This window comes from Trematomus bernacchii, unplaced genomic scaffold (assembly GCF_902827165.1).
Source record: "Trematomus bernacchii unplaced genomic scaffold, fTreBer1.1, whole genome shotgun sequence".
Classification (NCBI taxonomy): Eukaryota; Metazoa; Chordata; class Actinopteri; order Perciformes; family Nototheniidae; genus Trematomus; species Trematomus bernacchii.
Window position 1 is genome coordinate 21697095 of NW_022987564.1, and position 27653 is coordinate 21724747.

The window sequence follows — 27653 nt, forward strand, 5'->3', positions numbered from 1 at the left end:
CCAGCTGGGGGCAAGTACGATCGTTAGAAGAGTGTCGGCTATGTGCGGGAACTTGACAGAGCAGCTGGACCGGGATCTGGCTACGTGCCGGTGGTTTAGCATCCAGTGCGACGAGTCCGTGGACAGAAGCAGTACAGCACAGCTGATGATGTTTATCCGAATGGTGTTTGATGATTTCTCCACAAAAGAAGAACTCTTGACACTACTGCCCCTGAAGACAACAACGAGGGGAGTTGACGTTTACACCGCGGTCAAGAGCTTCTTCGTGGAGAAGAAGGTACCATTAGAAAAGCTGGTGTCGGTGACTACAGACGGGGCTCCCGCAATGACGGGCCGACATGCAGGCTTCATTGCGCAATGCAAAGGTGAGTCAGACTTCCCATCATTTCTACATTACCACTGCATCATTCACCAGCAGGCATTATGTGCAAAAATGACCGGCTTTAATCATGTGATGACCCCTGTCTTGAAAATCATAAACAGCATCCGCTCCAAAGCCAAACAACACAGGACATTCAAAGTGCTGTTGGAGGAGCTGTCAGCTGAATATGGTGACCTGTTATTACACACAGAAATCCGATGGCTCAGCAGGGGAAAAGTATTGCAGCGTTTTTTGTCACTTTTGGGTGAAATCAAAGTATTCTTGCAATCCAAAGGGGAAGACGCCTCACTGCTTGAGGACACTGAGTGGATACTTGACCTTGCATTTTTAACAGACATCACTGGGAAACTGAACAATTTGAACTGTGAACTGCAAGACAAAGGCAAGACTGTTGCTGACATGATAAGTGCTGTAAATGCATTGAAAGCTATGATGAGCATATTCTCTGTGCATTTACAGGGAAAGAAAGTGTTGCACTTTCCCTCTGTGCAGTCAGTGCTGCATGACAATGCTTCTGCATCTGGGGCTTTCGACAAAGCTGCAGAAAAGTACTCTCAAGTCATAAACAGACTTGGTCAAGAGTTTGAAAACAGGTTTTGTGACTTTGGTCAACTTGAGCCATGTGTGTCATTCATTTCAAATCCTTTCATGCAAGTGGACCTGACATGCATTGCTGAGCAACTAAGTGCAACCTTCAACGTGGATGCTGGACAGGTGGAGATTGAAATCCTAACGTTGCAAAATGACCTCCACCTCAAAGCCCATCAGGATGCACCAAACTTTTGGTGCCTTGTGAACACAGAAAAGTACAAAGGTGTATGCACAGCAGCTATGAAAGTTGCCTGCCTTTTTGGTTCAACCTATCTTTGTGAGTCAGCCTTTTCAGACATGAACTTCATCAAGAACAAACACAGAACACGCCTTACTGATGCAAATCTACAAGATTTACTCAGAGTTGCAGTGTCAAATTATACCCCAGATTACAGTACACTAGTGGACAGCATGCAATGCCAGACTTCCCACTAATAGAAGGCAAAGAAAGAGATAACAGATGTTTTCAGTGAAACACCATGGCAACGGTAAACTCAAACATTGTCCAAAAATGTGAAAAATAATTTGATCAAAAAGTGTAAAAAATGTGCTGTTTTGTCAAAGATTCTACAGATTTAGTGATTAATAAAAATATGATCTGATTGAGTTGATGTTCTTTTTTAAACTTTACATAATAATATTATATATGATATGATTATAATAAATAAATAATATTGTATGTTTAAATATATCTGTGTTTCCTACCATGGTAAATCATTGTTAATAATTATTGTGAGGAATAATTAACATTAACATGTGATCAGACAGTCCTTCACATACAGTAAATTAATATTTATTCTGATCATTATTAATAATAATATCATTAAAGGTGAACCGTGCAATTATGTTATTCAGGAAGTTTGTATCAAACAAGTAGCCCTTTGTATTACTCAGTACCCTTGAAGTAGCCCTCGGTGACAAAAAGGTTGGTGACCCCTGGTGTAGAGGTAGTGCGTAGGGGTAGTGTGTAGGGGGTAGTGTGTAGGGTGTAGGGGTAGGGTGTGTAGGGGTAGGGTGTGTAGGGGTAGGGGTAGTGTGTAGGGGGGGTAGTGTGTAGGGTGTAGGGGTTGGGTGTGTAGGGGTAGGGGTAGTGTGTAGGTAGGGGTAGTGTGTAGGGGGGGTAGTGTGAAGGGGTAGGGTGTAGGGGGCGGTTTTGAATTGGGCCTTAGTCGTCTCATTTAGCCACTTCTTAGCAATCAGTTTCAGACGTTCACTGCATACTTTATGCAAAAGTATTCTGTAATCTACTTAAAAATGCAATTGTAATTCTTTATAAAAAGAAAAAAATATATAAATGCAATGGTACATTTTCTTATTTCAAGTATAAGTTTATGTACTTACTTAACTTAGGCCCAATTCCAAACCACATACCCACTCCCCCTCCGTGATGGAGAGGACTCCGTCTGTAGTGACACTCGCAGCTTAACGAGGCTCCCTTCTTTCAGGTGGAGGGTGTATAAACAGCAGCGAGCTTTGGGACGAACTCCCCTCTCTCCGGCAGAAACAGGAAATGCCATAATTTTCGTAACAACGCTTTCAAATCAGCATCTCTTGGATTAAAAATAACAAAAATAAAACTCTAAAAATCTTTTATGGCATATATTTGTTGTCAACATATTTTTGTTTTAAAATCTGATGTTGAGAAGCTGCTTAGTTTTAGCAAAAGTCCTGTTATTAAACAGCGTGTTTCCTGACGGACACAAACAGCGTTGAGTCCGGTCAGGTAGGGCAGCAGGTGAAGTCAGGACTGATGCAGACTCGCTGTTTGAGGGCTTGATAACCCACTACCCCTCCACACTCATTGGTTTGGAACAGCACTTAATGTGGCGGACCCTCCGCGTGAACGGAGGGGTAGTGTGTAGGGGTAGGGTGTAGGGGACGGTTTGGAAATGAGCCTTCAAGTATTTCCATCTTCTACTTTACTCGGCTACATAGAGGACATTAGAGGCAAGACTTGTTCTTTTCTACATTTGTTTGTTTGTTACTTTACAGATTCAGATTATTAATGTTCATTTATATCAACAAGTACCATATGTTTTATATATTATTACAAATGATTGACTAACATGGGACATTGACACGCTATCCAGCTGTATATAAGTTATTTAGATACCAGCTTCATCAACGAACTGATGAACACATTGATGCATCAGTCACTAAAGTCCAGTAACGGCCTATTACTCTGCATAATGAGTACTTTCTAAACAGGTTTTAGGTTTTGATGCAGGACTTTTACTTGGAGTGAAGTATTTCTACACTCTGGTATTACTACTTCATCTCGAGTAAGTACTTCTTGCACTCCTGTGTGAATGCACCTAAAATGGTTCAACATGTAGAACTGCTTGCTTTTCAGAGTGTGTGTTTCTGAGTGTGTGTAGCATTTAACACAAGATGTAGTCCTCCTGCCTTATAAACTCACACAAACACAGTTGTGCACACGTGTATGTATGTGCTGGAGGAAGTAGGTCAGTAGTGAAAGGGTTCTCGGCTGTCCTCACTCGGCCTCTGTTCGGCCCGTCACACCACTCGTGTCGACTCTAATTTCCTCCTCTCTCTGTCATCCCCCTCCTCTTCCTCCTCCCTCCCTCCCTCTCTCTATCTCTGCTGGGCTTATGAAGGAGCAGGTCCCACCCCTGGTTCAGACGGGTCTTGTGGAGGTTAACTCTTCATCTGCCACCTTTCTTCTTCTTTACTGTATCTCCCCCTTAAAACTACTTGTACTTCGTCCTCGTGCTGTCTGTGTTTTCTCTGCCAGACCATGTGTGGCGTGTCCTTGGTGTTTTTGAGGGAGACCCGACGCCACAAAATGGGGCAGAACTCGGTGTGGTGAAGGACGTGAATTAACCTTGCCCTCCCTGTGAGTTTTGTTCACAAACAGAAGGAGAAAAGAGTGGCAGTGGTTCCGGCCGGTGAACTCAGGATAATGCCCAGATCTGTGAACAAATGTTGTATTACCTAACCCCCCCAAGCAGCTTTACATGATTTACAGTAGAGGGAGCAGAGGCGGTGTCTGAGCTCACACTGCCATCTGCTGGAAGAAGAACCTCCATTTTCACCACACAGACACCAAAACGCCCCAACATGGCTCCCAAACATTTTTCTCAGGCACAGACAAATTCACCCTAAAATCTGTTGATTTCATTTTGTAAAAACAACAACAAAATAGTCCCTGAAATGTAAAGCGGAGTGAGAAAGCAGCAGGTGGAGCGGTGGAGGTGGGTAAGCAGAGGCAGCGGTTTGATGTGCAGGAGAACAGTATGTTCCTGGAATGGTTAGGCTGGTTTCTATGGTGCCGCTGGTTTCTATGGTGCCGCTGGTTTCTATGGCATTTCACCAGGCTCACTGGGCGACGGTGAATACCTCTGTAGACTGAGGCGGGTCACAGAGGATTAAAACACAGACTCGCTGTGGGAAGCTCCAGAGGAATGAAGCTGCTGGAACAAACAGCAGGAGTGGAATCACACATGGTTACATTTAGAATATTATTCAGGTTTCTGTGGAAAGATATGAAGAGGAAGGTGGACATTTCTCTTTCAAAAAATCCTGTGAACAAGACATGCAGGTGTTTTACAACAGGAAAGATATGCTTTACGTGAAATATTCAGCAGGTGCAATGCAGAATTTGTTTCTTTAAATGAGCATTTACTAACGATGACTATAGTTTAAAAATGAAATGATTTGTAAATGTGTAGACATAAAATGAATCAGCAACAACAAATGTGATGGTTGTTATCATTGTTTAAAATGTGTCTCGTTTTAATATCTTTCAGTTTTATGGTCTTTAGGTCCGACAAAGCAATAAGACATAATACGCCATTTAAGATATTATTTCTTTGATTGAATGTTTTGTGCATAAAATGTCAGAAAAGAGTGAAACATTTAAATAAAACCCCCAAAATCGTAAACATTGAAATTAGCAAGTAGAAAAAATTGTATGGTTAGAACTCAAAACTGCACTTAATCAGAGATTATAGTGAGTCTCAATACAAATCAAAAACCAGCATCTGAATCAAACTTGTTTTTCACTTTTTATTTTTCGCTTGCAGACAAAAAAAGATATCCATGAAAGTCCAGATATAATAAATAAATTAACTACTAAAAAGTTGGCTATTAAAGCGATGTAAAATGGCAGAAAGGCGTAACGTACAGAGCTGGAAAAGGATCAATAAAACCCAGAAACCTCCGCTGATTGTTTTCTCATTGCATATCCTAACAGTCCTACACATGGAGAGCAGAGAAAAGACAAATATTATAATAGCATTTCCTTTTTTTTTACCCCACGTATGAAAAGTTAAAAAGTTCCCGTGGGAACCTAGCCAAGTGCTTGTGGTTTCTCATCCCTAAAATATTATTTCTCGTGGAAAAACCTGAAGGATATTGTTTTGTTAGTTCACCCGTATTTGAGCAATAAACAATAACTATGTCTTCTTTTATTTTCTTTTTAAAGTGATTTAAACTTAGGTGGCACAGACAAAAAAAGACAGAAACGCCATCTCAGGAGACATAATTATTATCGTGTACTCGTATATTCATGCATACAGTATTCTATAGAAAAAGAGAAGTGTAAATGTCACAATCTTGCCGAGTTATTAGCTTCACTGACTGAGGTAAAGTTGCCGGTTTCCTGAAGAAGAGCACACGTGCCTTTTTCTGTTTTTCTTTTTGGACAAGACACAAACAGTGTATCTCCGTTTCGAGTCGATCACAAAATCAGCTTGTTGGAAAAATAATTTATTTGGCAAGTGTCCAAAGAATGACGAAAAAGTGACTGAAGTTTAATCTGTATCATCCTCCTCCATCTTTCTTTTGAATCGTGTTATCAGAGCTTTAATGTAGAGCTCAAAGAAAAATCCACCTTAAAACATTTTGTTTATTTCTTTCATTTCATTTTGTAGTCATGATTTTTCATTATTTTGGTCTATGTCTAACTGGCTATTGTATTGTGACTTTTGTTCCTACATTTCCCACAATGCCTCTGAAAACCCTTGAACTTGTCAAAAGGTGGCAGATAAGATATGTGTATAGAGAAAGCAGTTAGTAAAAATGTACATATTTAATATAATTCATTTAATTATAAGTCTGAGATGTTAAAAGTACGGATCATTTTTAGTTCTGTATATGTTTAATGAACTTATTTGCCTAGAGTCATAATTATTTTTAATGTCAGAAGTTAGTGATACATAATCATTTCCACAGAGTCTAAGGTTCGTAGTTTCCTTTATTATTCATCATTGTAACCTTGTGACTGTCGGACCAACAAAAAGACATTTAAACAGACGATTGACCTCCCCTATTGTTCTCTGATTAATGAAGGTCCATCAGAAAGTTTAACAAACATAATCATTAGTCCGAGCCTGAGGGAAATCTTTAAAGAACATGGACCAACAGTCAAAAACATAACATGTTTTTATTTATTCATTCACATTTTTGAAAGTGACCTTTTTGTTATTTGATTTGTGTAAGATGAATATCGTATTCTAAGCAGTATAGTAAACACCATGATGGTTATTCAAATTAAAGGATTTCTTTCTTATTTTTTTATCCCAATATAAGATTAAGATTATTTTAAAATCATTTAAACTCTTTAATTTTGATACATTGATATTGGGTTAAAAATCTAAATAGTTTGTGTATTTATGAAGGTAAATAACTTGAGCCTACCTTATAGTTGCATTTTGGGAGTCCGCTATGTAGAGAATAATAAATCTGATAAAAAAATCTAATCTAATAATTGCCAAACAATAGTTTTAAGGTGGATTTTTTAAGGTGTTGGTGCCTTTTGCGTGTTTGGAGGTTAATCCAGAAGCTGATTTGACGTCATTGAAACCGAATGGACCCAAACACCTGCTCACATGGAAATCATCACCGTATTCAAAAGAACTCAGGATAGCGTAATAATAGTATCATGGATTTAGTTTCCATTATATGTATATGTCGTTAAGACTTAAAAAAAATACAAAAAAGTTCACACGCAGACTCGCACTGATTTCTTTTGATTCAGAAAAAGAAATTATAAACAGAATGGCACTAATTTGTCTATTCACATAAAAAAACAGTATGGTTTCAAAAACCTCTTTTCATCAGAACAGTAAAACGTTTTTGGGGCCTTGAGAAAATGGTCCATCATTCAGAGAAAAGTGTTTTGATAATTATGAAAAAACCATGCAAGGTCTCACCTCTCACTTTAAAAACATTGATTCCTTCTTTTGTAAGAAAAAGGACAAAGGGCAAAAATAAAAGCCTTGATATTTGTACAGGAGCAGGGGACTTACTCTGCTGTTGGTCCCCTCAGCCCCTCAAACACTTCCTGTCTGTAGATCAGCGTCCTCTCAGTGTTTCTCAGCTGCTGCAGAACCCAAAGCTCCAATCCAAGACACAGATTCTAGATCAGTTAGTCCTCCTGTGACCATGTTTAGGTCCCGAGCCACCAGCTGAGAAACACTGACACCTTCTCCCTCCATGTCCACTCCACAGTGTGAGGAAGCAGCACTGATTCTGCAGATTAAATGAAGAAACACAGACATAATGTCAAATATTATTTCATTTCCAAATGTGAAATGCCTAAAGAAATGTGTTTATTCTAGTCTCAGATAATAAGATGTAGGGCTGCCCTCGACTGAAGATTTTTCTAGTCGACCAATAGTCGTCAATTCAGGCGATTAGTCGACTTATCGTTGCATGTCTATGATATATTAGGATTATTAATATACATTTGTCTTTAAATATCATGACCTGTTTAGTATAGTCGACATATTGTCGATGCTGAGCAAAGTCAAGTGTAGTAATGCGTTTAAGTAAATATATATATAAATGATACTATGCCGTGGAATAGTCACAGTATAATAAGTTGTAGATGATACACAGTAAAGTATGTAATGAAAAAGTCTAGTATGTTCAAGTCGGGCTGTAATCAAACTATTTTAATTTTCTTCAAGATGTAAATGTTCAAGTGTTTAATACTCTCATCATAGAGGTGAACACATATGTTTGCTTGATTGTCATTTTATTTAAACATTTTATTTGAGTGAAAAAAGATCTTGGTTTTATTTACGCATTATTAGTCTTACAGCTGGTGTATTTTTATTTTGAAGTTTGAAAAGTCATAATGTAGAATAAAAAAAAAGTCAAACTATGTCTTATAAATGTTTGAAAAAAGTCATACAACAGCATTCCATAAAGGTCATTATGTCAAATAGGTAAAAACCCAGTGATATTATAGTCAGTTTTATAGAAATACTTTTCTTTTAACTAATTGTGTTCTGATTATTGTTACATGTAAGGTTTGTTTACAATCCTTAGTCAGAGTCTGAATAAAACAAAAGCAAACTTTTTTTCATAAAGAAGTGAGGGTAACTTATCACCAGTGTGAGACAGAAATCAAACGCACCTCTCTGCTCATGTCTGCTCTTCTGCCTGAGGCTGTGATTGGCTGACCCCTTCAGATTTCTCCTCAACTGCTTCCTCCTCTTCCTCCTCTTCCTCCTCTTCCTCCTCCTTCACCTCCTTCACCTCCTCCTCCTCCTCTTCGCAGTCGTCATCAGTCCCCTCCTCTCCTTGCTCCTTCACCTCCATCTCTTCTTCGCTGTCTGCATGCTCTGCTGCCGCCTCCTCGTCTTCCTCCTCGTCCTCCTCCTCGTCCTCCTCGTCCTCCTCGTCCTCCTCCTCCTCCTCCTCCCTCTCTGCCTCCTCGTCACTGAACAGCTCCTTGCCCTCCTCCCCCCTCCTGGTGGTGGAGGAGAACCAGTCCCTCACCTGCTCGTAGCTCATGCTGGACTTGGTCACCAGGTCGTCCAGGTCCTTCTCGCTCAGGGCTCTGTGTTTCAGGTAGTAGTCCTTCAGGAACGACTTCCCCGACTTCACCTGCAGGAAACACCACAGACATTATTCATTGGGAACTACATGAGACGATTGGTTATAATCTCTGTCTTTTGATACAATATTAACCGTGGTTGCTTTTATTACACAGCTTGAATACTCCGTTGTGATAGGTCAATTTTGACATTCAGAGGTCTGCTCTTATTCTGATAACGGGCTGTGTCCAAATGTTTTGTGTTTCAGTTTATTAGTTTCTCAGGTGTTTCTGATATTTTCTCCACACACCTGTATGAAACAGATTCAACAAACCCTTAACATTTAACCATTCATATAGACAGCTCTATTGTACACTTAATAAAGCGTGAACAAAAGATTCACTGTGCAGACAGACCTTGATGGTGGTGGCGCCCTCTTGTGGGGAGCGCTTGCAGGGGTACGGCCTCCGTGTCCTCCTGGACCAACCTCTGAAACGCTTCCTGGACTTCTTCTGGGTCTTGGCCTCACCGTTCAGCGCCTCGTCCACCTGAACACATCACATAGTCTCATTTATACAGGACTGTAACTGCAGGGCAAAGAGCTCTAAAGAAGTACAAATATTACTAGGGCAACTCTAGGGATACACAATAAATATGCTGATTATGGGAACTATTATATAATAACAATTATGTTACAATCCAAAAATGAAATAATAGCCCAAAATAATCAAGCAAAAATGCTTTAACTGACTTAACAGTCAGTAGGGCGATTTAGCACCTTAACGTTGCTTTGGTTAAAGAAAAAACAAAGATAAACAGGAAGGAGAAGAAGACTCTAGACCAGGGGTGGGGAACCTCCGGCCTCCGGGCCGTATAGAGAGGCGAAGTCCCTCCCCTTCCGGTGGACCTCCATGGGACCTTATTTCGGAAAAGTTATGCATTGAAGTCAATGGAGAGAGAAAGATTATCTTTTGATCCCGTTTGAATTGAGCCACGAATTACACATATGATGTTTGTCAATTTAAAAGATAATTTTGCAAGTCAAAAAAATTAAAATGTGTCGTAAAACTGTGAAGTAACACTTTTTTTGTGTGAAACCGCTCAATGAACTACATCTCCCGTCTCGCACCACACACCAAGACGGCCGTCACGTTGGCAAATTTCACTTCTTTCTTTCAGAATGAGGCGAAAAGTATTAAAAGAGGTGAAAATCACGTCTGGGCATGTTGAGAGCTGTACATACACACAAGGGGAGTTAGTCGGTTCCGTAAGAGCCAGCATGCGGGACCGGGATTCTGGGATTTGTAGTCTTTCTAGTTGCGTATTTTTCATAGTCTTATATTTCAACAGTTTTACGACAAGCTGTGACTTTTTAGACATGGAAATTATTATTTAAGATTGACAAACATCATATGTGTAATTCATGGCACAATTCAAACGGGAACGAAAGATAATCTTTCTCTCCTCATTGACTTCAATACAAACCTTTTCCGAAATAAGGTCCCATGAGTCCCACCGGAAGGGGAGGGACTTCGCCTCTCTATACGGACCGCGAGACCATTTGGTACGGCCCTCGAGGTAATTTATAAACACACGCAAAAAAGAAAAAAATGGAAAAGTGCCGGTCAAAGGTCTTCTTTGTTATTTATTGAGCTTTAAAACAAATGAATAACGACTCTATATAATAAAACACGGAGGACGGAGATCTCTTTTTCTCCCCCTCTTCTGACAGCCCAGCAGCTGATCAGAGCACGGCTCCCCTCTCCTGCAGGGGGGCGTGGTCAGCAGAATCAGACCCGTAGACAGCAAACAGCACATAGAGCGAAATGAGGCATGGCTAAAATGCATGATCTGTTTGGTATTTTGAAAACAGAAACGTATAAATATACCTTATATAGGTATGGCCCTACAATATATCATTTAAATATAGCATGATAGGTCCACTTTAAATCAGGGGTGGGGAACGTATACGGCCCGCGAGACCATTTGGTACGGCCCTCGAGGTAATTTATAAACACACGCAAAAAAGAAAAAAATTAAAGAAATCTAGACCGCAAAAGAATTAAACAAGCGAGTGCCTGTTTTTCCTGGCCAAGGTCAGGGTCCTTGAACACAACACGAGCCTAACGTGTCATCACGTGGTATATGTCTCGTCTGACAGGGGTGCAGTTCTGCCGGAGGGCACCGGAGAGCACCAGAACGCCCCTCCGGGCCGGGACTTCACAAATGGCAGTACCCATAAGGAGCCGTACACATGCCGCAGTTTTTGCGTGGCTGTGTCTTTAGTTGTAAGCCCAGTGGTGATCTGCTCATCTGTCATACTGATCATACAGTCAATAACTTTGTTGTTATTAGCATCTGGTTAGCTAGCTATGCTAACGAATATAAGAAGCTTTTTCTACAACCAGTGAGGTAAAGGCACATCTTTATATGATCATTATAGTTATACAATATTAAGAGAATAAAGTAAACAGGTATAAAATACTATATGACAGTAAAAAAAAGTTGTTTTTAATAAACAAGAATACAGTTTGAAAGGAGAGTGATTTGTAAAATATCCATAAAGAAAAAGAAAAATCTGCTTCCAGTTCTGTTTCATATGGGTGTTGAGAGATGTATCCATAGATCTCCTAATGTTGCTCTCAAAGTGCACCAGATTGATGCTTTTAACTTCAACATTTTAAAACAATTCTTCCCGGGGGAGCATGCCCCCCGGACCCCCCTAGAGGAGGTTAGGTCCCCCCCGCACTTAAATCATGTTCACATGGATAGGAAACTAAATATATTTGCACACATCTTGTGTCCATATCTTTCTGTTTTGGTGGTCATGCCACAACCGTGCACGTGCATGCATGCGCGAGTCATGGTAAGATATCTGGATTAAGAGGTTGCTTTTTCTTTGCACAGCATGAAAGCAGACGTTGAGTTCAATAATTTGTGCGGCCCTCGGAGGATGTTGTCAAAATTGAAATGGCCCTTGAGAGGAAAAAGGTTCCCCACCCCTGCTCTAGACCTTTGTTTTTTTTACAGTTAAGAGGTAGACAGCACAATTGTAATTTGCTATAAAAGTTTTTAACTTTTACTTTACCAGAAAATATATTTTATTTTATTATTTACTTTTTGAAATGTGTTTTAACATTAATAATGTCCTTAAGTTGGGTATAGTCAGGCATTTAGAATATTGTATGATCGCTCTTTGCTCAATATGTATCAGCTTTTCTTACTGTGTGAAGTGCATAAACTACACATGAGCTTCTTATGAAAAAAACTAAATGTGAAATAATTCCTATCTTCACGGGTTCTGCCATGAGAAGCAGGTTATTACCAATTTTGGGAGAAAAGAGTCCCTTTTGTGCAGCTTCTGACAGAAGTTTTACTTTACTTGTATCCCAAATATGAAAAAGGTTAACTTCATTCTGACCCTTTACCTTCCCGCTCTGGTAGAGGTAGTACCACTTCAGGTTGCTGTTCTTGCAGGCGTAGCGCGTGTCTCCGAACCAGTTGACAATGTAGGTCCTGGGCAGGCCGCTGTCCTCCGCCATCTGGTCGTACTCCTCGGGGATGGGCCACTGTGTGCGGACGAAGGCCTTCTTCAGGATGTGGAGCTGCTCTGGCGTCTTCTTCATGGTCTTCCTTGCGGCGGGGGGCGTGGTCTGCCGCTCATGAGCCGAGGACGAAGGAGCAGCGGCTTTCTCGCTGTCCTCCTCGTCCTCGTCCTCTTTCGAAGGCATTTTTCGTCTCTCCGTGAACCAAGCGTCCACCTCGCGCCGCGTCAGCTTCGTCTCTGCTCGCAGCCGGCTCAGCTCCTCGTCCGAGGGCGTGTCTGATTTCTGGAAGCTGGCCTCCAGGACTTGCAGCTGCTCCTGAGTCTTTTCCTTAAACTTCTGTGGCGTGAAATCGGGGAAGGCGTGGCGGAACTTGACCCGCGGGTCTCTGGTGGACCCCGACAGGGCGGTGGCTGACGTCGGCGAGCAGTCGCTGGCGTCGTCGCTGGAGTCGATGACGATGGTGGGGTTGTGGTCGCTGGCGTTGCTGTCGTTTTGGCTCCCGCTGTTGTTCCTTCCTGTTCGTCCTCCTGGCGCTGGCGCTCTGGTGGGCGGGGCTTCAGTAGGCAGGACGCCTTGGTGATCCTTGGAGTTCCTCTGGTTGTAGCGTGTGTCGCTGAACCACTTTTTTATGGCTCGTTTGGACAGTTTGGTGACCGCCATGAGTCGGGATATCTCTGCCTCCGTGGCGAATTGCCTCCGGCCGTAGCTGGCCTTCAGCTCCGCCAGCTGCTCCTTGGACTTCTTGGGTTTGGCGGTCGATGCGTCTGAACTGTACGCACCGCCTGCCGCCATCTCAGTCTTTGATTCCGACGTGGAGGGTTCGGCTGCTTTGGGCTGGTTGCCGGGGACGCCTGCGACGGTCAGGGTGATGGGAGATGTGACCGGCAAGGTGCTGCCGTTACCGGACACCTGAGTGAGGATGAGGCCCGTCTGGCCCACGATCTGGCAGGTCTGGAAGATGGACTGCAGGCCGTTGGTGGCTGCAGCCAGGTTGGCCGGGATGACGGTGATGGTCTGAGGAACGTTCTGCACCGTGCCGTTAAACTTCTTCCTCCTCGCCTCCTCCACCTGTGGAGAGATGGGGACCAAGAGGAAGAGATGTTACCGTTTTGTCTTTACTGGGAAGGAAGACGAGCTGGACTGGCCTGTACAGAATTAGAAAAATCTAATATACGTCTAAATTAGAATCAGGATTAATTTATTTTTGAAATAAAGTGCCTGTACATTTATTTTACAATCTCAAAAAATGCATTCAGAATGAAGACGGGCCCCCACCTCCTCCGGCGTCCAGCTGACTCCGTGCTTCAGCCTCTGAGCAGAGAACCACACCTTGATCTGCTCCTCACTGAACTTGGTCTGTGAAGACAAGCCCATGATCTCCGACACCGAGGGATATGGAAACCTACCACACAAATCAGAGTGGGATCAGTATTGTTGGAGCTATATATGTTTTCTACAAACTGAGCTGTGGAAGAAGGTAAGGAAACTACGAGAACGTTACAACCATAAGCTGAATTAATCACATCGTCTTGGTGTTTTTATTTATTCTTATAACCCAACTGAAAACTCTTGCTCTAGATATTTATGGGTCTAGAAATTCAAATAAAATCATTTTAGTTAGACAGACAATTTGAATGATGTTTCCCCTATCTATTATATACTGTGACATTTTTAAAGAAATACTATACAATTACTTATTTATAACAAACAATATTCTGACTTTTTTTTAACTTTTTTCATGACTGTCAATACTTTATTTTATTTTATTGAAACTTCTTTTAAATAAAGTCTTTATGAAATATTATACTGTATATATACTTTATTTAAGACATATCATTTAATATGGAGGCATTTTTATTTAAATTATAATAGGACATTTTCTAAGAGATACTATGACTTTTGATTATTATTAGTATTTATCATACTATTAGTATTCTACAAATAATACATTGACTTTTTTATGATTTACCATTAAAGTTTTACTAGACTAGATACCCTTTCTCTTTTTATTACGAAATACTTTAATGGTCTTGCAATCGTTTTTTACTTTAAAAAACCATGTGCATGCCTTTTTATATAATAGTGTTCCATTTTCTTGGTCTCTATATATACACTTTGCTGTAACAACGTGGTTTCCCCCTTGTGGGACGAATAAAGGAATTCTGATTTAATAACATTATTTATGAAATACCAGGACTTCTATATGGCATACTATGACTTTTTTTAATTACTTTATTGACGACATATTATTTCATGACTTTTTTTTTTTCTTACATACAATGCTGTGACTCTTTTATGACAATTGTGAATGACACACTGTCATGACTTCTAAAGCGTCACCTGTTGTAGGCGCTGACCAGCAGGACGTTGTTGTCCATGGCGGAGTTGTAGGTGGGGATGCTGCTGATGGGGATGAGCAGCTGGGTCTGGGTCTGGCTGCAGTTCTGCTGGTTCTGCAGGGCCGACAGAACCTGGGCCAGCGTCCCGGGGGGAAGCACGCCCCCCGAGCCCCCTTTGATCTGCAGCACGTTGGAGCTGTTGACCAAGATGTTTTGTGGGACGGTGTGGACCTGCACCGGCGCGGAGACGGGGAAGAGGCGTGGGGCGATGGTCATGGGGGCGGGGGACTGCGTGGGGGGCTCCTTGTTCTCGTCGTCCTCGTCGTCGCTCTCCACCTTGATGACGTCCTCGTAGGCCACTTTGTGCGCGGTGCTGAACTTCTTGGGCTCCGGCCGGCTCCTGATCCTCATGATGGGCGTCTTGCTGAGGGCGATGCTGCTGCGGGAAGTCTCCTCCGCCTCGCCATCCTCCACCTTCACGAAGCTGCCGTCGAAGGTGAGGTCGTTGACCGTCTGCTGGATCACCGTTTCGTTGTTTCGCTTCACCATCGTCCTGGTGAAGTTTTCCTCGCCCGGGTGGAGGCGAGTGTTGTGGGCCAGCAGGGTGTCGTAACTGGAGGGGAGAGATGTGGGTCAGTACCTCGTGAAGAGACACAGGAGTACTTGCTCACCGGACAAGTGATCACATATCTGCAAGACTAATGGCGCATTTCCACCATGGCGCGGAGCGCGGTTTAAGCGTGCCGTGTCGTGCCGTGCCCGTTTTTGGTTGCGCTTCCACTAGGCCTAGTTACGGCCCGGGCACTTTTTCACCTCTTTTCTGGCCCGACAAAATTGTGGTTCTATCGGGGCCAACAAACAGGGCTGAGTCGGGCTGAGTATGCTAAACTAGAGAGAGCATCGCTGGCAAGGGGGCTACAACTACAACAAGATGGACATATTTGACCGTGATTTAATTGTAATACACGTTTCAAAATGATGCCGAAGTAACAACATACTGATACCGGTTAGTAAAAACCATGAATTAATGCTTTGACAAGTCTGCAGACAGACGGCAGGCGAAAAACCTTTTAAAATGCGTGTTTTCTAAATGGAGATTGGCTAAGCTAACGCAGTATATGCTCCGACCGTCCACACTCACAACAACGGCCTATACAGACATAAATAAAGCAGCGACTGTATTCACCATGACACAGGCAGTCTGTGGTTTGTACTTGTTTAACTTTTGTCTAGTTTCTGAACATATATAAGGAGCTGTGAGCTCTGAGTGCTAACAGCTAACGGCAGTGTTGTTTTTCTGGGGTTCTCATTGAAGATGACGTCACGGCTCCGCCTACACTGCGTTACTATAGTAACTACCCCAGTTCCTAAACTGTAATGGAAGTGCAGCATGAAGTGAGCCGGCCCTGTTAAGGCCCAACGCGGCCAAGCAGTACCGAGCGAGGCCGAGGCCGACCGTGTGGTGGAAATGCGCCATTATAGAAACTGGTCACTATAAAGTGGTCCAATGAACATTCAACATGCAGTTGATATTATTCTGTTAACATTTTTTGAACTTTCATTAATTTTGAGACCAAAGACAAAATAAAGTGTATACAATTTAAAGAAATTATAATCTCAAGTGTAGAAATGACCTAGAGCCTTGGAAACTCAGTTTAATGAGAGATGGAGAATTACTGAAATGACAGATGTCCTTGTGATAAAGACTATGTAAACTCAACTCAGTCAAGTGTTTTCATCTTATTTTATCTAAAGTATTTTGGCTTTGTCATTTTGTCAAGGAATTACTACTTTAAGAACATATTATTCTCATTTTGGGGGTCATATCAGTATTCTGTGTCTCTACTGTGACATGTCTCCATGCTTTAATGTTCAAAAAGCTCTTTATTTTTCTCATACTGCCTGTGCTGCAGCACCTCTTTTCACCCTCTGTCTGAAACCAGAGCCCAGTCTGCTCTGATTGGTAAACTGGACGGATCTAGTTTGATTGGTCAACCAGATGTCCGCCCCTTAGCCTATCACGTACAATGTGTTTGAGCACCAGCCAATAGAAGCACGAGTTGTACATAGTGATGTCACTGTGGACTATAGGAAAGGCAAAACCCAGAAAAAGCATAAAAGGGCCTCTTAAAGCTGCTGCCATCAGGCATTCACATATTGGAATGTAAATGAATTGTCTTTGTGTACATCTGTTTGTATGCTTCCACGCCTTTAAAGTGACCAATTAAGTATCTGAAATCCAATCCAATGCCTTTTTAGTATTCTACCTCTTGGTGTGGTAGTCACACTCCATGCAGACGTAAGAGGTGTTGATGATGACATCGGGATGCTCCGTGTCCACGTGCATGGTGAACAGGTTGAGCTCCGACGTCTGGAAGCTGCAGTATTTGCACTCGTAGCCCCCTTCCGCCATGTTCAGGTCCTGGTAGTGGTCCGAGGCTGCGTCCTCTGCCCACTCCTCTTGCAGAGCGGGGGGCTCCGAGGAGAGGGGGGGAACGCCGTTACTGTACTCTGCGTCAGCTGCTTCTGGGACATCCTCCATGTCCTGGTCTGAGTCAACGGCTTCTCGAGGGGGCACCATGCAAGGGGTGGTGGATTTCCTCCTGCTCGCCATCCTGCCGATCGGAGAGCACTGTGGGGGGCCACGCGGTGAAAATCAGTTTGAGGCCGTCTGCTGTGGCTCCATAAAGTAGGATGATGACAGTCGAAACGTTTTTCCTTTATCTTCAATTCCTGAACAGAAGAAATTAAAGTGTGAGAAACAGAAAACAGAACACATACATTTCTATTTAGTGTTTGGATCAGTTATGTCAAATTCTGCCAAAGTTTATTTTAACTTATGTGTGTTCAGGCGCAAAATGGTGTAGAAATAGACATTGTTGTTGCATAACTAGCGACGTAAGTGACACACCTGAACTAAAATCACATACAAAAATATAAAATAGAAGACAATATGAGTTGAAAGTTCATTAAAATAGTGGATTTAAGGTATCAGAGTTTAGCAATCTGGTAAAAAATACATTTGCAAATATTTCTATTTCTATTTTGTACTTGTTGGTTGAAATGTCTTAAAATGACTTTTTAGTGTATTGTTATAGATTATCTCAGGTATTTTGAACCACGTTTCTGAGTGTAGTCTAATTTCCTAGTAATGGGTAAATAATAGTCATGTTATCACTTTAAACAAACCTCTTGCTACTCGTATAATCTGGCTGGACTAATGATTAGTATAATTGTTAGAAATCACACACACACACACACACACACACACACACACACACACACACACACACACACACACACACACACACACACACACACACACACACACACACACACACACACACACACACACACACACACCACACACACACACACACACACACACACACACACACACAACACACACACACACACACACACACACACACACACACACACACACACACACACACACACACACACACACACACACACCACACACACACACACACACACACACACACACACACACACACACACACACACACACACACACACACACACACACACACACACACACACACACCTTGCTGTGTATATATATATAAACAGGAGGAAGTCAGCAGCACTAGCAGCAGGGTAGCTAACGGTAGCTAGCTAGTTATGTTTACCGGGACTCTCCACAAGTGGCAGCGGATGTGAGGCGTGTGTACCCGTTAACGGATAACAGTCTGCTGTCAGCTCAGTGTGTGTTTACCTGTTGAAACGACAGCCGTTTACCCGCATCTTGCAACAAACGTGTAGCTGGCTAGCGGCTGTAGCTCTGTAGCATCTCTGGTTCGGTGTGTTGATGCGCAGTCTTCCGCCTTTTACCCAAATACACCGAGGAGCCCATCTGCTTTAGCCCGAGACACGGAGCCACTCAAACGGCTAGTTAACAAGCTAAACTACCGCCTGTTAGCTCCAGTTCCAGCTAGCAGGCTAGTGCTGCTGCAGCTCGCATTGTGTACCTGTTGCTTCGTTAATAAAAAAGACAGTTTAATAAAAAAAGGCACCGATAATTCACCGAATCTGACGATGGGCATTTTTCATACCGCCGCTACAAGCGAGCAACGGTAAAGAAATATATCCGGATTGAACTTTTCAAAATAAAAGCTCCCACTAAATTAAAGCCCAAATATAAAGAAGAAAAACATAATATTGATGCATTAAAGTGTTCATGTGGAGTTTTTTGCAACTTGAAACACAAATTGGGTAAAGAGAAGAAAGAAAATGAGAGAAAACATTGATAAGTTGATTTATAATTTGAGTTATTATAAAGTGAATTTGCGAAATAACTAGTGACATTAATGATTATTATAAAACACCTCACAAACAACAACATGCCTTTAATTATACGGTATAATTAAAGCCGTTTTAAAATATCTTCATATTTAAACTTCAAATTAAATATATTATATTTATTGAAAAAATACGCGATTTAAATATTGTTTTACTAAAATACCCTGCTGTGTCTGTACGTTGACATTCTGTGTGGATTATTTGTATGTTATATCTATGTTATTACTGAAACAGTTCGCAAATCATTTACTTTGAAGGGCTCCATGTAAAGCGGAAACGGCCTCTGGTATAGCGACGTTAGTCTGACGGATGTATCTGTACGTGATTGCGTCATAGACAGACGTCAGGAGTTCCAGCCCTGTTCTTTCCTATCACTGGAGCAGCAGACTCATGTACTGAACAAGTTATGCAAGATGTTACAGTCACACACTGTACCAAACACACCGGAGCCCTCTTTAATACTTACACTGGCGGAAAGGGTACTCAGATATTTTACTTAATTAAAGTTACCTGTAGGCCTACTACAATTTCCAAATACTTTGTTACTTTGTTACATATACTTTGTTAATGCAAAGAAAAATGTATTAGTGTTATTCAGATCATTAAACTAATATGTTGCATTCTTGTAAGCAGACGGTACAGTATGTCACAGTAGAGCAAAATTACAATAATAATTAAAAAATGATTACAGCGTTTTTAATGTTTCGGGTCAGAGAGGTGGAAAGACGTAACTAAGTAGGAGACCAGGGACAGTTGTAACACGGGACAGTTGTAACACGGGACAGTTGTAACGCCTTCAATATTTCCAATCACAAACAAGCTAGAGTGATGAAACTCACTCTGCACATGCTCAGTTAGATCGAAAGATCGCTGTGAAAAAAAGGAGCCACGTTTAAATCTCTCGCGAAAGATATCAGCAAAAGTTTCTGAGGTAAAAAATGTTAAAAAATGATATGATGTATTTTTTGGATAGCCAAATGTCTAGGAATCCAAACTAATCTTATTAGAATCACTCTTTTGTAAGCAAAAAATATAACTAGCTAAATATGGGTCAAGCTAGCAATCAGGCAGGTTCACAGGGGGTGAAAACATGACTGGTGGTCCTGGGACGGTTGTAACACGGACCACAAAGGGGAGAAAAAGAAGAGAAACCGCTGTCCTCACAGACACTCCTATAAAAAATCAACTCGAGGCTGAGAAAAAAAAGTCTAACGCAAACAAGTCTAAAGCGAAGAGAAAAATGAATTTCTGCAAAAACCCCAAACCCAACAAGAAGCAGAAGATTCAGGACTCATCTCATGAAGATGAAGCTCAATACTGCATTGTGTGCCTGGAGAGCTACTCCAGGTCCAAGGAGATCTGGCTGCACTGTTGGCCAAAGCCTGGGCACACAAGGACTGCACAGATGGAAGTGACTTCCTGAGAGCAATAGTATGAAGCTGCAGCGTCGGAGGCTGCACTCTCAGGACCGAACTCACAGGACCGCACTCCCAGGACCCTAGTTGTTTTGCAACATCGCCACCTAGCGGATTGGATGACCGCAAAAGTACAACCAGCGAGTATTGAGTCTCATACACAGCGAGTCTCTTTAGACATTGTAATGCTTGTTATTAACCATCTAAAAATGCATGAAAATATGTTTTTCTTACTGAAATTAAATTATTATTATTAACAACAAGTTGTTGTTAATATGTTTTTGTTTTTTAATAACAAATGTATTTTGTATGTCAGATGTAAAAAGATAGTCTTTTATATTTGTCTTATCAAATTTGACATACAACCTAAATATATATATATATATTGTAGTAATAATGATATAATCTATTTATAATTGTAAATGTATATTGTATGTAGACATACATTTAGATGTATATTTTGTTAAAACAAAACAAAACTGTTAATTTAGTTTTTGGGAGAAGGGGTGGGGTTAAATATGTGTAAACTCCTTTGAATCAATTTGATACTCCTTATGTTTCTACAGTATCATAATTCTCTTGTTTCATTTTATTATTATTATATATATTTTTTTTATTGTATTACACGTTCGAAATAAATCAAATCAAATGTGTCTTTGAAGAGGTGCTAGATTACTCAAAAACAACTGTTAGTGTGTTTATGCACCAGGCTGCAAAAGATAAACATGCAATTTGACGAGAGGCATTTCAGTGCAGAATACATTTGTATTTATTGGGCACAATTTCCACACTGTGGATTCTTCACTGGGGTGAGGCGGGGTCTGCTGTTCACTCAACCACTAGAAAACAGCTCCAGCTGCAGTACCCCGGGAAGCGTCAGCATTGATTGGCAGTAGAAGCAGTGGAAATGAAATCCTGGTCTGCAATTTAATGCACATCTGTGAATGGTATACCCTTAAACATAAGAACATAGAATTGTAGTATTATTATTTTGTGATCATATTATTTTAAAGTGTAAATTATGAATACCAAACATCTGAATCAAGTAACTGGTCACCACAAACAAATCATAGAAGGACTTGTTTTGATTTATTGCTCAAATGGAACTGATCATAACATTCAGGCTGCTTTTAATGCAGACACATTGCAACTTCATTTGCATTTCACAAGAGAATGTTTGCAAACTTTACCTTCATGGAGAACTGCACGGTTAAAGTGGCTCTCTAAATGGGTTTGGACCTTGCTCAGTTTGGCTGGGTGGAACACATTTGAGGCACAGAACGGGCAGTGAAAGACTTCGCAACATGTAGTGCATCGTTGTAAGTCGGGCAAGGATCTCCCCTCTTGGATTGAAATATGCATCTTGAAAAAGAGAGAGCCTAATTGGTCAAACTGAACATTTTGAAATACTTTCACAGACAGACATAAATTAGGCCTAATTGTTAGATTCTGACACGACAGATTCTAACCTACAGAATAGGCCGACATAATAACTGACAAAAACACCTCATGCAATATTACAAAACATGTCAAAATGATGAGACTGTCTGATAAACAGTAAACAGGCAGTCAGCACAGTTACGATTATTTACAATGAATTCAAATAGTAATACAATGACTATTAAAGAAGCATTTACACTGAAGACAGAACTTATATTAGGCTACTGCTGATTTAATGTAGCGGACAGACAGATCATATTGACATGCTTTTGTCATCCTTTGAAGTTTAATTAATTAGCTGACTATAATTAATGATCAGGGTTGGGAAGTTTACTTTTTTTAAATGTAGTAGGTTACAGATGACTAATTACCCTGTTAAAAATGTAATACGTAATGTAACTGACTATGTAACTATTCGTATTGATAATCTAATGTTAATTATGGTTCTTTTATGTTTTTTGTGAGTCACTTTGGATAAAAGCCTCTGCTAAATAACATAACCATAACATACGGTTTCATTGACATTTAGCACGTGTTGCTTGTATTGCTGTCCAATTGAATACACCAGAATAGTTGTTAACTTTAAACAAACAACATGATTCACATTACTCACACTCTTACTGTAATTAGTGATTAAATCAACAATTAATGTAGGACACCTAGTTGGGCTTGCCAAAATCACGCTACAGTTTCATTAAACAAATAATGAAATATGCTAACGAAGCTAATGCTTTTGCTAACAATGCTTTTGCCGAAAGCTATAGCTAACAAATAATTGTTTTTAGTGCCTTTAATACTGTTAGAAGCTATCATAAGCTAACAGATGTTTGTTTGTATTGCCTTAAGACTATCATAGTTAATGTTAGCTAATCATACTTCATTTCAAGACACCGGAATTGTTATTAATGTTAACCTCCCGCGTATACTGCCACGCCCACCTGCTGTATATGAGGCGTCTGTTTACCTTCCGACCTCAGACATGAGCTTCGTCTGAGTTATTTAAGCAAACACAAATACAGATCGTCGACCAGTCAAATGCAATAGCAATGCTGATTCGGAAGCGAAGGCGGTTAAGAAGGATTGACAAAAGGATTGCACGACGACATGCACGCGCTATGGATTGCGTAACCTGTGTGAAATGAATAAACTGTGCCAGGTGTGTCGTATGCACAGTAAATAGGCTCAGCAGTTAACACACCTTTATTATATATCCTGCTGAGAGCAACTGCATCCGTCTGCCATGAACCCTACAGAAACCTACGTGTTAGTTTTGGCCCATAGTGGCCTCCATTTGTGTCGTGTAAAATGGGGGAAATCAAAAGTTAGCAAATCCCCATGTCATGTTCATAAAAACATTTAGTTTTAGGTCAAATAATTATTACACTGCTCTGAAACTCACTACACTAACTCCTAAGATGTTCCCTTACTATAATTAATTAAAAATATTGAACTCACAACACTGGTAATAACAAACTTAACCATTTCTCTTTCTATAAATAAATAGTGGTGGTGTTGATGGACGCCATTTTGAAATACAATGAAATTATCTTTTTGAAAGCCACAATAAATAAAGCTTCGCCAGTTTATAACCAATGAAACATGATGGTATCAGAATAATCACTTACATGTGATGTATAGGATGCTACACAGGTCACTGTAAAGATAAAGTGTCAGAGGAGAAATAAGCAAGCTTAGTTACATGAAATGTAATGAAAAATGTAAGATACAGGCTCTGTTTAATCGCCATGTAGGTTCTCTTTTATTGCACACTCAAGACAATATCAATAACAGCATCACGCTGTCCCAGGTGTGTCATATGCATGTAAATAGAAGTTAACATTTTCAATATAAAACAAAGTGTCAGTAGTATCAAAACATATATATATTAGGGCTGTCAGTCGATTAAAATATTTAATCGCGATTAATCGCATGATTGTCCATAGTTAATCGCGATTAATCGCAAATTAATCGCACATTTTTTATCTGTTCTCAATGTACCTTAGAGGGATATTTTTCAAGTTTTTAATACTCTTATCAACATATGAGTGGACAAATATGCTTTATATGTTTGTTTATTATCATTTGAACAATGACAAATATTCTCATGAATATTAAATAGTTATTAGCGTTATTAACGCGTTAACTTGACAGCCCTAATATATATATATAATAACAATAGGTAGGCTCAGCAGCAGACACACCTTAGTGCAAAGTGAAGTGTCAGTATTAATAACAGTGGCATATATATAATCACAATAATACAAAATGAACTGTCCCAGGTGTAGGCAATTTGGGGTGAAGTGTCTTGCCCAGGGACACAACGACATGCTGACTGCAGTGGGGTTTGAACCTGTGCTCCCCTGATCCGAACACCAACGCACCAGATCACTGCACAACACGCCTCCCAACAAGTCTTTGTACAGTTTATCAACGACGACAAGTTTTTCTTTATTTTTTTATTGAAGGCCTGTTGGATTTAATCAGCTCACTTAGCACTGCCAGAAGCCCAGTCTGAAAGGTATTTTGTTGCTCCACCTGGCGCGCCGACACCTCCACCTGGCGCGCCGCCGAGTCAGCATGGCGCGGCATCATCATGAGCAGCTGGTTGTCCGATTCCTGGGCCTTGTGTGAATGCAGCAGCAACTAGCTTAATGTATGCTTGAACTTTGTTTTATAGGGATTAGTGGACATCAGTTAGATGTGTAACCTTCTTTCAAGGCCAGAGTAGTTACAGTGTAAGTGGATTGACATCTAACATAACATGGCTGAGTACAATTATAACAATCAATAAAAAAAAAAAAAGGAAAAATAAATTGAATTTCAATTACATTTTTACTTAAATGTGCAAAATATTAGAATATCAGTCTTTGTGGCATGCAGGTAATCAACTGTTTAAGCTTTTACCATTAACATGTAGAATGAATGTTGCAAATGACTCATGAAATTATAGCAACTACAATGTATTGTTAGAGGTAGCATTATGTCCAGCTAGCATGCTAATTGCTAACGTTATATTATCATTTTATCCCAGAGGGGAAAGCTAACTAGTTTCCAATCCAGAGAGAAACACCTCGCCTGAAACACACGATTAGTGCCATGAGTTAGTGAAGCAAATTACAGAACATTGCACACAATTCACAAGTCAAAACGTTTTTATAGCGGCCGAGAATAGCTAGCGAGCTAGCTAGATGTTATTAGCTAGCTCGGTTCCGGCCTGCTAACAGTGTTACCCAATTCAACCTAGCATTGCTAACTCGATCTACCGAGCAAATAAAAGTACATCTGAGACCAGTATTGTGCAGATTAAAACAATGCATTGCATGTAGTTTATTTTACCTTCCCGGCATGACTGCACTGTGGACGGTTTTCCAGGTCTGCTAATTTTACTGAACCACGGACATTGCCTTCAGTAGAAGCTTCTGGATCGCGTCCTCCGAGTAAATCGCCAGAAGCGCCGACACATCCTCATCACTCCACCGCTCCGATGATTTATTTAGTGTTGCTATAATAACTGCTTTCACAAAAGTAATCTCTTCGGGTGCGCTGCCCGAAGCGAGCAAATACAATGGCCGCTTAAAAAAAAAAATTCAGTCAAACGGGCGTGGTTTACATTCCGCACAGCCAATCAGACGTATGAACTTTTTTCCGTTTTCAATCCCTGCTCTCGAGCAGGGACTGAAAACGGCATAAAAATTGTTCTGATTAACTCATTTAGTTCCTGGGGCTTTTTGGTGTGAATGCAAATATATCGTAGTTCTGATGAACTATTGTGGGAAAAGTACTCCGGTGTGAACGCGCTATATAAGTATCTGAAATAAATATGTGTACTGAAACAAATACCAATAACTGTATTGCATTGTTTTCTTATGCGCAATTACTTCATACTGTCTTTGTCTTTTTCGTCCTGCATTTATTGTGCCCCCCTCAGAAAATAACTGGCCCCAGCCTGGCCCCCCCAGTCAAATTGGTCTAGAACCGCCACTGTACATGAGAGAGAAAAAGAGATCCTGTATCATGTCTCTGCAGCTGCTCACCTCTGGGTCCAGCTGTTGAGGTGAGGAGGAGGATGGGGAGAGGAAGGGTTAGTGGGCCCAAGGTCTCCCCCCACTGCTGGAGGTGGGGCATGTAGAGGATGCTGGGAGATGTCTTCATGGCCTCCCAGACCACCTGAGGGGGGCACAGAGAGGTCTGATACGTAGACTTTCGTTTCTTCTTCTAAAACATTTCGTTTGTGTTTTCTGCGGTTCATAGAGATACGAGTTCACACGCTGGATATACTGTAGCAGTCAGTCATCTTAAATCTCCTGCAGCTGCCCCCTGTCACCACCAGAGGGCGCTCGAGGACCGCTGAGCTCTGTGATCTCCTGAAGCACATATTTACATTTTATTTTTTTATATTTTTGTCAGCAGCATTTTTACAAGGCATTGCACATGAGAGAACATTTTAATCAAATATAATAGAATTTAAAATTAAAATGAGCAGATCCGAAAACAAATATATCATCTGTATAAATATAAATATTTTAAATAAATATCTGTCTGGCTCCAGACTGCAGAGCCCGGGCAGTGGACAGGGCAGGGGAACTCTCCTGAGCAGGAGCCAAGTGAGAGGTCTGACCAGGAAGGACAGGATTAACTCATTTATAGGTCATTCCTATCTAATAGTAAATATATATAAAGATATGCAAGCATTTGATTAGATTTGATATATTTACAGTAAAAAGTGCTTTTTGTTAACTATTTTACTTCCAAAAAAGTCCAACAACTAGAGGAGCACATTTGACATAACTTAAATCTTTTTTTAATTTTGTATAACATAATGGCCAGTGAACAATCTTTGGCTGCACTAGTTAGCTGTTGGGGGCATATTCTGCTCTTATTCCGGTTCATATTTGTATTTAGAGTCTCTACTGTGACATGTCTCCATGCTTTAATGTTCAAAAAGCTCTTTATTTTTCTTATACTGCCTGTGCTGCAGCATTTCTTTTCACCCTCTGTCTGAAACCAGAGCCCAGTCTGCTCTGATTGGTTAGCTGGCCGGCTCTCTTGTGATTGGTCAACCACTATCACGTACAATGTGTTGGAGCGCTAGCCAATGGTGTGAGTATCACATAGTGATGTCGCTATATGTTACAGAAGTAAACAAAGGAGTCCAATGGGGGGGGGGGGAGTGTGTGGGAGAGAAACTCCCTGGAGGGAACACAGGGATTTTAGCCTTTGCAGACCATTTACATGCACAAAAACCTATAGAACACACTACAGGAAAGGGAAAACCCCAAAAAGCATAACAGGTATAATGGATTTGAATATGATACTTAATTACTGCTTAACATGTGTGTAAAGTGTTTATATTTAGCGTCTTTGAGTTTCCTGAAAAGCGGTATACAAGTCTCATGTATTATTATTATTATTATATTTCAAAGCTGGAATGTAGTCGTTTGCTAACCTGGCTCCTAAATGGTGGAATGAGCTCCCCATTGACATCAGGACAGCAGAATCTCGGCATATCTTACGTCGCAAACTGAAAACGCATCTATGTCAACTGTACCGTGGCAAATAAAAGTAATTTTTTAGTGAATTTAGGCCTTGTAGCTGATTCACCAGCACTTACTTAGGGCCTTATTGTGCTCAGGCGCTGCTTCAAACACTTCTCTGAGCAGGCTTTCCTACACGATCTGGCGGAGGTTAAATGGCACTTCACAGCGTTAATTCCATCTGTTGATGTTGCCGTCCAATTTTTTATTGATCACTTTTTATCGAATATTAATAGACATGCCCCCCTTAGAAAATTCAGAGTTAAGAATAGGAACACTCCATGGTTTACT

At 40.9% G+C, this 27653-nt stretch overlaps 1 protein-coding gene across 1 annotated transcript; it reads right to left on the minus strand.

Moving 5' to 3' along the window:
* Positions 1 to 4984: 4984 nt before the first annotated feature.
* Positions 4985 to 18744, minus strand: LOC117478005 (zinc fingers and homeoboxes protein 1-like). The gene is made up of 8 exons (XM_034124858.1): positions 18390 to 18744; positions 16918 to 17383; positions 14652 to 15263; positions 13587 to 13713; positions 12192 to 13379; positions 9180 to 9311; positions 8361 to 8833; positions 4985 to 7468 (listed from the first exon to the last, which is right to left on the minus strand). Exons 2-7 carry the CDS (start codon positions 17262 to 17264, stop codon positions 8369 to 8371), a joined length of 2871 nt encoding a protein of 956 aa, XP_033980749.1. The 5' UTR covers positions 17265 to 17383; positions 18390 to 18744; the 3' UTR covers positions 4985 to 7468; positions 8361 to 8368.
* Positions 18745 to 27653: the final 8909 nt, after the last annotated feature.